This window comes from Octopus bimaculoides, chromosome 2, assembly GCF_046866305.1.
Source record: "Octopus bimaculoides isolate indiv1 chromosome 2, ASM4686630v1, whole genome shotgun sequence".
Classification (NCBI taxonomy): Eukaryota; Metazoa; Mollusca; class Cephalopoda; order Octopoda; family Octopodidae; genus Octopus; species Octopus bimaculoides.
The window spans coordinates 41890886-41903882 of record NC_142929.1 but is presented as its reverse complement, the minus strand read 5'-3'; the positions used below and the strand labels follow the sequence as shown (position 1 = coordinate 41903882).

At 35.3% G+C, this 12997-nt stretch overlaps 1 protein-coding gene across 5 annotated transcripts in view; it reads right to left on the bottom strand.

Annotated features, from left to right (window-relative positions):
- LOC106884231 (anaphase-promoting complex subunit 4) overlaps positions 1 to 12997 on the bottom strand; it is a 95701-nt gene that overhangs the window by 31950 nt on the left and 50754 nt on the right. Inside the window, exon 24 of one of the 5 annotated variants that reach the window (XM_089344235.1) lies at positions 163 to 434. The exons of the other annotated variants lie outside the window; for them this stretch is intronic. Coding sequence (XP_089200361.1) covers positions 371 to 434 — 64 coding nt within the window. The 3' untranslated portion in view covers positions 163 to 370. Of the gene's footprint in view, positions 1 to 162; positions 435 to 12997 lie in introns of those variants that run through there. 5 annotated transcript variants of the gene reach the window in all.

Genomic DNA, 12997 nt, shown 5'->3' with positions numbered 1-12997 from the left:
GGTTGTCATACTGACAATTATCAAACCTACCAAAAACAAAATAATGTATACTAGTGAAATATTTTACTGCCTACCTCTTTATTAATGAGAACACAAAAGAGTCGGCATTCACATAATTCTTGTTTTCTTTGCTGCATTGTTGGTTGAAAAAGTTTTAAACTATCTAAAATTTATTTAACATGGCAACTTCTTTGTCCTCTTTTTTTTCATCTTCACAGCACCTCCCTTGGAGTGGGGGTGAAAAAGCTAGGTTCTCCTATGAGAAACACTGACCTAGATGATCTAATTAGTGCTGGGGTTGTTGCACAAGAATAGTTAAAAGAGTAAGGAAAAAGGAGGAGGAGCTGCTACCAACAAAGGGTTTCTTTCTTCAAGTGAAAAGTAGACTGTAAGAAGTATGACGTTGCAGGCTAAATGTGGAAGATCTGTGTAAGCTGGAGAAAAATAAAGCAAACATGATCCACTGGGAAAGTAATAAAAGAATGACAGAATATGATGAATGCTAGAAAGAAAATTTTGAGGGTCAAATCTTTGATACAGGGCCTCATGAATTTGAGATGAGTAATATACAGTGCTTTAAACGAACCAGACAGTCAATACTAAAATGGAAAAATAAACTTCAAAGTACTAAATGATGATAACAATGATGCTTTGATTTCTTATCACCATTACCTTTATTCCTCTTTCAGACACCACTCCATTCAAAGTGGGGGAGCCCTGAATCCCTACTCAACCCACTCGAATGTCCTCCTTATCACACTGCATCTCTTTCCCTTCTGTTTCTCTCTTTCATAACAAACTCTGTTACAGTCTCTCCACTATCACACTCTTAAAACACTAAACCTACTCCAATCATAATTTAGCATCTCTCACCTAGTCACACCCCACTCTCTCATTCTCCCACTTAGTTATGAGGAACCCTTCATCTTATGAGTTACAAGGTGACCTCACTAGTGCTGGTGATGCAAAAACAATGTACCAAGTACACTAAGTAGGGTGCTTGGTAGATCAAGCAGCGACAAAACATGATTGAGATGATTCTTTAGTCCTGCCAAAAGCAAGACCTCTCAGTATTACTGGTGCCACATAAAATGCACCCTGTACATTCTGCAAAGTAGTTTGCATTAGGAAGAGCATCCAGCCTTTGAAATCATACAAAAATTGAGGCCCTGGAGCAAGGCACAGTGTCGTCCTTTACTCACTGGATCCTGTTGTAATGCCCATCTCATGCCAGGATAAGCACTCTACACTTAACCATTACCAGAGGTGCATTGAATTGTTCTGGTATTAGGAAAGGCATCCAGTTGTAGAAACTCTGGCAGATCAGATTGGAGCCTGGTGCAGCCATCCAGTTCGCCAGTCAGTCAAATCATCCAACCCATGCTAGCATGGAAAGCAGACGTTAAACGATGATGATGCCTTACAACAGTTTTTTTTTTTTTTCGAATTAACTATGAGACCAAATATGTTACATGAAGAATCAAATGCACTAATTAGGTACTGTAAACCTTGATCGGTGAGACTTACTAAGTCACTATCATCCACATATAAAAGATTACAGAGACCTTGGATTTCAAGTTCATTCTTGTCACATTACCTGAAGAGTAGTATCATATAAGCATTTTGAATATGTAAATAAAGCTCCTATTCCATTATTGTCAGCCACCATCTAATAACGTTGACTAGTGATCCAGTTTTTTTTTTGGGGGGGGGGGGTATCTAGTTGTACCAATATAATGTAGGATGAATGTAATAATAACAATAATCCTTGGATGGAATTTATGAACATTTAATGCATCGCTACACATGGTTCCACAAATCTTAAGATCATGGTCCATACGTCTAGGATGATTACAATGTAGTCTGTAGTATCCATGGGCATCCGGTTGATTATTATCATTGCTTCATTTCTTCAGGTGGTATAACATTAGTTGATGTACAACACAGCATCCCTCTTTTGTACATCAACTAATGCTATATCACCTGAAGAAATGAATCAATGATAATGATCAACCAGATGCCCCCCTGAATACTACAGACTACACTGTAATCATGCCAGGAATACAGACCATGATCTTAAGAGTCGTGCGCCTTGTGAAAACACACGAGGCAATGCATTAAATGTTTATAAATTCCATCCAAGGATTATTGTTATTATTATACACACACACACAGATACATATAAATAAATTTTATATATATATATATACACATACATAAAAGCACAGAAAAAGAGAGAGGGAGGGAGAGAGACTGAAGAAGAGAGAGAGAGGGTGTGTGTGTGTCGACATACATAAATGCCCAGACACACAATACAAATAGTTAAGCTGAATGCTGCCTGTCAGCAGTCAGGTCTGACCCTGGACTCTGTACCCAGTAGCTGGAATTCCTACACTCCAACAACCATATCTAAAGCACAGGAATTCTTTCTGAATACACAGTGTAAATGGCTGCAGACACAATGGAATTTGGGCGACAAACTGAAGGCCTTCAATAGCTATTTCTTAATTTTTTTACCTTTCTTTTTTATACATTGCCTTATGATTAATTTATCTCTAAGCTACTTGGGTAATTTTTTTCTCTTTTAATTTTCTTTTTTTTTAATTTCTCAGTTCTTTCAAAAAATTTTCAGGCGCAGATGTAGCTTTGTGATAAGAAGTTTACTTCCAAATGACATGGTTCTTGGTTCTGTCCCGTTGCACAGAACCATGAATGAGTGTTTTCTAATATAGCCCTGGGCCAGCCAAAGCCTTGTGAGTGGATTTGATGGATGAAAACTGGAAGAAGCTCATCATACATACACACACAACACACACAAGTGTATATTTTAATGTGTCTGTATTTGTGTTCATCCCCCCACTTGACAACCAGTGCTGGTTTGTTTACATCCCCATAACTTAGCAGTTTGACAAAAAGTGACATATAGAATAAATACCAAGTTTAGAAAAAAGTACTGGGGCCAATTTATTTGACTAAACTATTCAAAGCAGTACCCCAGTATGGCTGCAGTTTAATGACTGAAATGTAAAAGGTAAAAAATTAATCTTTCTTAACTAGGTTTCTTTTATTACTCTGATTACTATGAAAATATTTGGAAGATTGTCATAAATGTAGGTTAGTTGGCTAAAACAGCTAAAAACACTCTGGAATTATTTAAGCTTTTAGTGTTCAGATTAATCCGTCAAATGTAATGCTTATTTATTCATATTATTTTGAATTACTCAGGTTCAAGAGGGATGTCCACAATATTTGCTTGTAACCTTGTTAAGTTTTTACAGATATGAAATTTTGTCAGTGGGCGCTTATATACAGTGGTTTATAGTTATGTAATTTTAGCTGATCATTCTGATTAAGTTTGACTTTTATGGGCAGGTAAATTCAATTAACAGGTGTAAAAGCAATAACGTTATGGATAAACACTAAAACTTAAGTACAAGTGGAAAGATATATTTTTTCAACATGTAAGTACTGATAGAACAGCATATATAGGATAGAATCCTTACAAAACAAAAAAACCCGTCAGCAGCCATATATATGCTGTTCTATCAGTACTTATGTGTTGAAAAAATATATCTTTCTACTTGTACTACAATATATTTCAGCGTTTCAAAAACAAAGTAATGTTTATTTACATATGACATACTAAAATTGAAATTCTTAATGCATTTTACCTGTTTGATTTGTTACATGCCAACCACCAACAATTTTGCCATTTTTCAAGATGAGGTACATTAATTTGAATTATTAAAAATACAGGTATAATCAGTACAAATTTTTTTCTTTTTCTATATTTCATTCAGACATTTTCATTAAAAATAAAGTATAAAACTCTTTTACTAGTCAATATAGCTATGTACTCTTATAAAATTTAATGAATACATTTACATAACAGAATGCATCTAATAAAATAAGCTCATTAACAGGTGAGACAAAGGTGAATATAAGTGTGTAACATACTGAAAATTAATGTGTATTTCTCACATTCACATATTATTTGTAATAAAATAAAAGGAATATAATAGTATTACTATCAAACAACAAAATATAGTTATGCCATATTTCTATTGTGAAACTGTCCAAAGAACCCTTTACACAAGGGCACTTTGCAAAATGAGCACATATGTGAGGTCTCGACCTGATATCCTTTTGTAGTCTTTTTTTTTTTTTTTTGGCAGCGAACACAGTCTGCAAACTTTTTTCCTTCCATTTATTTTTTCCACTTTATGGAAGTCCATATTTTTTCTGTTGACATCCACTTAAGTTAATTTTGCTTTTCTACCAAGTTCAGTGCTTTCTGGAAGAAAAGCCCTCATGTAACTGAGATGCAATATCAACCCAAAATTTCAAATGGCCGTAGTCTTTTGGTGGCAGAGGTACCTTGTGGCTTTTTACATATACAATATATGAATTAACTATAGTTAGACATATTGCTGGAGATATATGAATTACCATGCCTTGTGTCAGGACTCCAGTAGTTCCACAATCGAGGAAGCTGCTTGATACCAAACGTTTATCGTAAAAAAAGCTTGCATTTCTGTAGTATCAATTGACTGCCATAGTGGATCAGGTCTTCCACAAATAGAAATTATACGTTGAGCATATCTATGTAGTAAGACATGATAAAACTATTTTTTTTTACTGGAGCACAAGTTAGTTGTTTGGACAAACGCTGACCAGGTAGGATTGGCATTGTACAGATTCAAACAACAACTTCTGTCCAAGGCTAGAACGCACCTTCAAACAGAAATATGATTCAGTTGCTGCTTCGTTGTAGAGTGTTGACTCTACTTTGGCCCAGTAAAGTCAACACAAGTTAACAATTGAATGATCTAACCGCAGTTCCAAATTGCAACTCAAGGTAAGAGTAACTATATTTTTGTGCCTTTAAACTACTCTGCATTTTTTAAACCCACCCAATATGTCCAAACGAAAGTGTATAACAGACACTGACAGGAACAAAAAGAAAATATAAAGCCATCACTTTGGAAACAAAGTATGAAATTGTAAAAATGTATGAAGGCAGTACAACTGTGAAAAACATTTGTGACAAATTTTCACTTAACTCATCAACTGTCTGCCCAATTCTCAAAGAAAAACAAAAATATTGATCTCAAGTGAGAAATGTGCAGCCTTTGCAATCAACCTGGGCTTATTAAAGAGATGCTGGAAACATTATTCCAGAAATAGAAAAACTGTTAAATGCATGGATAAGTGACAAAATACAATGCATGTATATAAATGTTAATCAAGTGTCGATTTGTAGCAAAGAATTGTCTCTTTTCAGTATGCTTAAAGAAAAGTAAGGTGACACAAATGAAACTTTTGTTGTAAGCAGTAGATGGTTTGATTGGTTTAAAAATCGACATGGGTGGCATTCCATTAAAGTGCAAGAAGAAGCATCAAGTGCTGATGCAACAGAAAAATTTCCAGAAACATTGGCAGAAATAATTGAAGAAGGGGAATACATGCTACAACTGATTTTTAATGTCAATGAAACAGGACTTTCTTGGAAATGTATGCCATCCAGAAGTTACATTGCTAAGGAAGAATCTGCACATCCTGGTTTTAAAGTTGCAAAAGATCATCATCATCATCATCGTTTAACGTCCGCTTTCCATGCTAGCATGGGTTGGATGATTTGACTGAGGACTGGTGAACCAGATGGCTACACCAGGCTCCAATCTGATTTGGCAGAGTTTCTACAGCTGGATGCCCTTCCTAATGCCAACCACTTCAAAAGTGTAGTGGGTGCTTTTACATGCCACCGGCACGAATTTACGTGTGCACCTATGGATTCAAAATTAAAACCAAAGCTAGTCTATCAAGTAGAAAATCCGGGGGCACTTAAAAACATTTTAAAATGTACCCTTCCAGTCATGTGGAAATTGAATAAAAAAGCTTGGGTTACGGAAACATTATTTGAAGAATGCTTTTCGTATCACTTTGTGCCAAAAGCATTTCAACATTTGGATAAAGCCTCGGAAATTTTTCAAGCACAAGATCCAAATTTTGAACGAAGTGCAAAAGTTTCTACTACTATAACAAATGCTTCTGTATGTTACCGAGAAATTTATAGAGAGCAAAAATGCTTCTTCTAAGCAAGCAACTCCAGACTTGTTTTTTTAAAAAGAAATCTTCAAGTCCATCAACAAGTGCTAGTAAATCAGTAACCACGTCTAAAAGTGATGTTATGTGCGAGTTTAGTGTGAGTGAATGTGATTCAGAAAGCAATTATGATATTAATAATTTTTATTGTAAACTATCTTGACGTTCTTTTTATTTTACATAAAATATTCTTTACATTCTACTGTTATTTTATTGCCATTTATTTATGAGTACAGTAATGCCTCGATATATGAGTTAATTCATTCCCTGAGAACACTCATAAAGTGAAAACTCATAGACAGAAAATAAAACTTATAAAAAACTTGTAAACCCAGGGACTCGTAAAGCAGGACCTAGTAAAGTGAGGTATTACTGTATTATAAATTTCATAGGTAAAACATTATTCTGGGAACAAATTACAATTGATAATAATGCTATTATGGGAAATTATTGCTCTGCTTTATGAGTTTTACCTTTACAAATGGTCTCCAGGAATGAATTAACTCGTATATCAAGGCATTACTGCATATGCAAGTGAGTTATGGAGTACTATGAAGGGAGAATGTTTGGCTTTAATGCAAAGAATCATGGAAAGATCCATGCTAGGAATATCCTTATGAGAGCATATTCAAAATGAGACAACTCAAGAATGGAGTGGAGTGAACAATGTGATTAAAGAATACTGAGAGCACAAGTTTCCCTGGGCTGGACATGTTGCAAGGGTCACAGACAACAGGTGGACCCATGAGAGTTGCCAAGTGGTATCCAAGAGATCAAAAAGGGCTACTAAGAAGGCCTCCATGATGATGGGAAGACAATTTAGTTAAGTGATTTGGGACAAGATGGAAAAGAACAGTACAATCAAGAAAGAATGGGAAGCACATTGAGGCCAGTTATGTATAATGATATCTGATAGTTTGGTTGATACAGTGATACAAGTATGCTTACAAAAGGAAACCGAATTAGTTAAATAAATCATTGCCTTATAGTAGACATGGATGAATAATAATCCTTCTTTTTATAGGTACAAGGCCTGAAATTTTGTGGGGAAGGGAGCCTAGTCAATTCGATCCCCAGCACTCAACTGGTACTTATTTCATCAACACAGAAGGGTTGAAAGACAAAGTCGACCTCAACAGAATTTAAACTCAGAACACAGTGACAAATGAAATGCTGCTAAGTATTTTGTCTCCTGTACAAACAATTCTGCCACAATACAAATTCCAACACAGGAAGAAGTAAATTACATGGAGGTTATCACATTACATATTTCATCAAACATTGCACTCACACATACACATAAACACGCACATTCTGACAGAGAAAGAGAGACAGACAGACAGAGAGACATACAGACACACACACACACACACACACACACACACACAAACAGAAAGCAAGACATCATAAATTAATAGATATACAGGATGGACCATATTCTGGTTCACATTGTTGAATGTCTCTCACTTTATCAGGTCAACCACATATTCCTGCCAATACGGCAGCCTCTAGTTGATCAGTGAACCTACTAGAAACAGCAGCCAAATTTCCTTAAAATAACAATCACATTTAACATAAAGAGAAGGCATTAGATAATATTAGTCCTAGATGTTTTTAAAAAGATGGAATGGTCATGACTGGAACGCATTTGATCATTAGTGTACATGATCAGAGTTGATCTGGTGTTAAACAACAAATTCCATCAGTGGTTGGTTAAATAAAAAAATTTAAAATACAGATAATTATCACAGTTACTAAATGAAATGAGATGGCAGGCATCTCTTACTGCTTACCACCACCAACAACAAAACTCCCACTGCAGAGATAGTAGTAATAGTAGTGGTGGTGGTGAAGGTAGTAATGGTGGTGGGGTGGTGAAAACAGTCAGTTTATTCATATGGTACAGAAATGTTTAAGAGAAGTCAATCAATAAAGTGAGTCTGAAGAGAGAGATCTGAAGTAGTTAAGGCATGTTTGAACAACAGGTATGAAGAATAAAGTTTGTCTAACAAGGGATGAAATATGGAATTTCAGTTATCCAAACCTGAAAACAATGGCAACTCTGTTTTCCATGAAATTTAGTTGAGAAAAAAAGAGAAAAGCTAATAACTAACATAAATAAATAAATGATGAATAATAATTCTTTCTGCTACAGGCATAAGGACTGAAATTTGAGGGAGGCGACTAGTTGATTACATCGACGCCAGCACTTGACTGGTACTTATTTCATCAGCCCCGAAAGGATGAAAAGCAAAATCGACCTCGGTGGAATTTGAACTCAGACTGTAGCGACAGACGAAATACTGCTAAGCATTTCTCCTGGCACGCTAATGGTTTTCTGCCAGCTTGCTGCCTTAATGATGACAATGATTTCAAATTTTGGCACAAGAACAGAGAGGAAGTAAACCAGAGTGAAAACCAATAATGGCTTAAAAGTTCTAGGTTAAAAACAGAAACAAGTCTGATTTTAACTGCACAAGACTGAAACCTAGCCACAAATAACTATAAAAATGGTGGGAAAAGATTCTAAAAACAGACTTTGCAACCAGTAAAATGAAACTTTCAGCTACATTATCTCTGGTAGCCCACTTCCTGCTAAATCCTAGTATATTTTATCTTTTATCTTTTAGATGTTTCATTTGTGAGACTGCAGCCAAGCTGTGGCCAAGTCTTGAACTTTAGTTGAATGAATCAACTCCAGTACTTTTTTTAAGCCTGGCAATTATTCTATTGGTTTCTTTTGCTGAACCACTAAGTCACACCGACACCAGTTGTGAAGCAGTGGTCAGACACACACACACACACACAGATATACATTCAGTGGACTTTCAGTTTCTTGCAAAGCTTTGGTCAGCCCGAGTCTATAATAGATGATACTTGCCCAAGGTATCACATGATGGGACTGAACCCAGAACCATGTGGTAAGGAAGCAGCCACACTGAGAGGGCAGCAATGTCCACTGAGCAATATTCTCATACTTTGATGTGAAAATGGATAAGTAGTAGAAACATGCAGCAAGCACAATACATAATGACTAGGCCACAATCATCAGGGACAAGCCTAACAAGAGATAACATGGAAATCAATCCAACCTGTGCAGGTACAATAACTGAGGATGCTGGTGGACATTTATACACTAAAACAGATCTCAGTTTTTTTTTCTATTATTAAAACTATCCAAAAAAGAAGTAGAGAAACTTTCAAAATACAAGGATTTTAAGATTGAAATTAACTACGCTGGCATAGGTTCAACGGTTTGACTGGGTTAGCCAGAAAGCTGCACCAAGCTCTAGTTTGTTTTGCTTGGTTTCCACAGCTGGATGCCCTTCCTAATACCAACCACTTCACAGAGTGCACCAGGTGCTTATTACTTGTCATCAGGTGCCTCTTAATTGTTACCGGTATGGGTGCCTTTTACGTGTCACTGGCATAAGTGTCTTTTATACATCACCAGCACATGTGCCTCTTATGTGTTACCGGCACAGATGCCTTTTAAATGTCACTGGCACCTTTTACGCATCACCAGCACAGGTGCCCTTTACATGTCACTGGCACGGGTGCCTTTTACATGTCACCAGCACAGGTGCCTCTTATGTCTCACCAGCATCGGTGCCTTTTACGTGTCAGTGGCACGGGTGCCTCTTACGTGTCATCAGCAATGGCCACAACTATGATTTCACTTAGCTTAACATGTCTTCTCAAATACAGCAAATCACCAGAAGTCTCACAAAGCTACAGGATAATGCATGATTAATTCAAAACATTGTGAATAAATAAGCATTACATTTGACTGATCTGAATGCTAAAGAGTTAAATGAGAGAAGTTAATAGCATAATTCAAAACAGTTTTCTCTTTGCATAAAATATATCCACCATACAATCACTACCCAAGAAAATAACACAATTCACACCCAAACAACACATATACTTAGAACCACTACCAAACAATATAACACAGCACAAACTCTTACATAACCAATGCTGAACACCAACAACTCACACTCCATCATCATAGCTGCAGCTTATGAACGTTACACAAACCACACACCACATTCTCTACAGTAAAACTCATAACTCTATTTACACAGTACATACAAAACACAAATACCACCGAAGGAAATAACACAATTCACATTGCAAACTACTCTCTTTAACAACGGATAAAACACTAAAATAACATGACAAATTACAAACCAAATCTCATAACAAAACAAAACTGTTGTAGTATACAAACACAGACAGAGTTACATTCTCAGGAGACAATGGTGCTCTCAAGACTTCAAATAAACAATAATGATAATGATAATAATAATAAGCCCACTGACATCTCTGATTGAGACTTGGGTATGACTTAAAGCATAACCAAAAAACAATAATAATAACAACAACAACAACAATAAACAGAGGACGAAAATGTAACTATTCTTTGGGACTTCCCAGTATGTACAGACTGGACCATCAAGGCAAATAAACCAGATGTTGTGAAAGACAAAAACAATAAAGTCTGTTTATTGATTGACATGAGCATACTCTGTGACCATAATATCTCAACAAAAGAATTTGATAAGCTCAGAAGATATAAAGATTTGCTAATCAAAATCAAAAGGATGTGGCAACTCAAGACAGTTACAATACAAGTGATTATAGGAGCACTTGGAATGATCAAAAAAGGAACTGAAAGTTATTTAAGAATGATCCCTGGCTTATCATCCATGCAGTAAGTGCAAAAGATTGTCTTAACTGGTACGTCACATGTATTGAGAAGAGAATTGGCACTGTGAATTTTCTTTCCTCCCCACCTTATTTTATTTTAGTTTTCTATTTTCTATTTTTTCCTTTTTCTCTCAGTCTTCCCTTTTTTCTCCATCACATGACTCTGTAAATAAACAATCTGGTGTGTCTGTTTTAATGGCCTTCCAATGTATACAGTATGTTTCTCTGCCCTAGGTATCAGGAAGACACTTGACAAGAAATGGAAATAGAATTGAAAGAAGATGCTAATGAAAATAATGGTTTCAAATTTTGCCACAAGGGCAGCCATTTTGGGGAAGGGGATGAGTCAATTACACCAATCCCAATGTTTCACTGGTACTTAATTTATCGACCACAAAAGGATGAAAGGCAAAGTCAACCTTGGCAGAATTTGAACTCAGAATGTAGCAGCAGATGAAATACCACTAAGCATTTCACCCAGCGTGCTAATGATTTAGCCAGCTCGCCTTACGTTATCAACCTCGAAAAAGGAAAGGCAAAGATTTGACCTTGGTGGAATTTGAACTAAGAATGTGAAGACAGATGAAATGACACTAAGCATTCTTGCTGGTGTGCTAACAATTCTGCCAGCTCGCTGCCTTAAACAGAATGAAATGACAGCATAAATATATATTAATATATACTGAAATAATACGGCAACAAGCTGGCAGACTCATTAATATGCCAGGCAAAAAGCTTAGATGCATTTCATCTGCCTTTACATTCTGACTTCAAATTCTGTCGAGGCCCACCTTGCATTTCATCTATTGAGGGTTTATATAAGTACCAGCTGGGCACTACGGTCAATGTAATTCCCCCTCCCCCAAAATTGTCGGCCTTGTGCCAAAATTTGAAACTATTATACTTACATAATATGAATGATGAATTGAGAGACAGAAAGGAAGATTAAGAAAAAGAACAAACTAGGCATGTGTGTAAGGCACTGAGTGAGATTGAGAAAGAATAATTTTATGAGATAGAGCAATAAAACAATATTTTATACCATCGTGGGACTTGATTTGATTTCATTTTTATTTCACTTATTCATATGCATATCTGATAGACATCATAAGTTAATTATTTGCTTAAATGTTAGGAAATTAATGACAGGATTTTTCTCATGCCTTACGTCTATAACTAAAAATAATCTTTTTTATATGTGATTGTTTTGAGGAATAGCCTACATTCAGATGAAATTACAAATGCAAAAGGATATTTATTTAAATCATCAAATACACAAAATATATAAATAGGCACAAGTATACTAATATATTATCAAATCTTTTATCTTCAATCTGTTTCAGTCATTAGACTGCGGCCATGCTGGGGCACCACCTAGAAGAACTTTCAGTCAAATAAATTGATCCCAGTATTTATTTTGCTGGGGATTTTTAAACCTAGTATTTATTCTATCGGTATCTTTTTGCCAAAATGCTAAGCAATGGAGACATAAATAAACCGACACCAGTTGTCAAGTGATGGTGAAGGACAAAACAGACACAAAAACACACACACAATATATATATATATATATATATATATATATATATACATATATATATATATATATATATACATATATATATATATATATATATACATATATATATATATATATATATATATATATATATATATATATATATATATATATATATATATATGTTTGTAGGCTTTTTGGGTGCCTTGTATTTTTAAGGGTTTTTTGACATATATCTTTTTTATATTTTTGCATGTCCCACATGCTATACCTTAATTTATGTATTCTTTATTATTACTATTATTATTTTTTTTCCTGCTGTACCCTTATTTGTCTTTTTATTTTTATTTTTATTTATATTTTGATTTCAATTTTATTTTTTATTTTTTATTTTTATTTCTATCTTATTTTTGCTGTTGTTTTTCTTCTGGTCTCTACCACACCTCTGTTTTTACCTCTTGCTCTACATTTGTATGTAACCCTTTGTGAATCTCTGAAGAGGCCTAGAGGTTCGGGCATGTAACCCCATTTCAAAATGTCATCCGATAATCACTCCGGAAAGGAATATTCGGATAGAATGGGGCTCGCTAAAACTAGGCCGAAACAGCTGTAAGATTAAACTTCTGTTTATCCTCTAATTCCTTATGTACTTTGTACTTC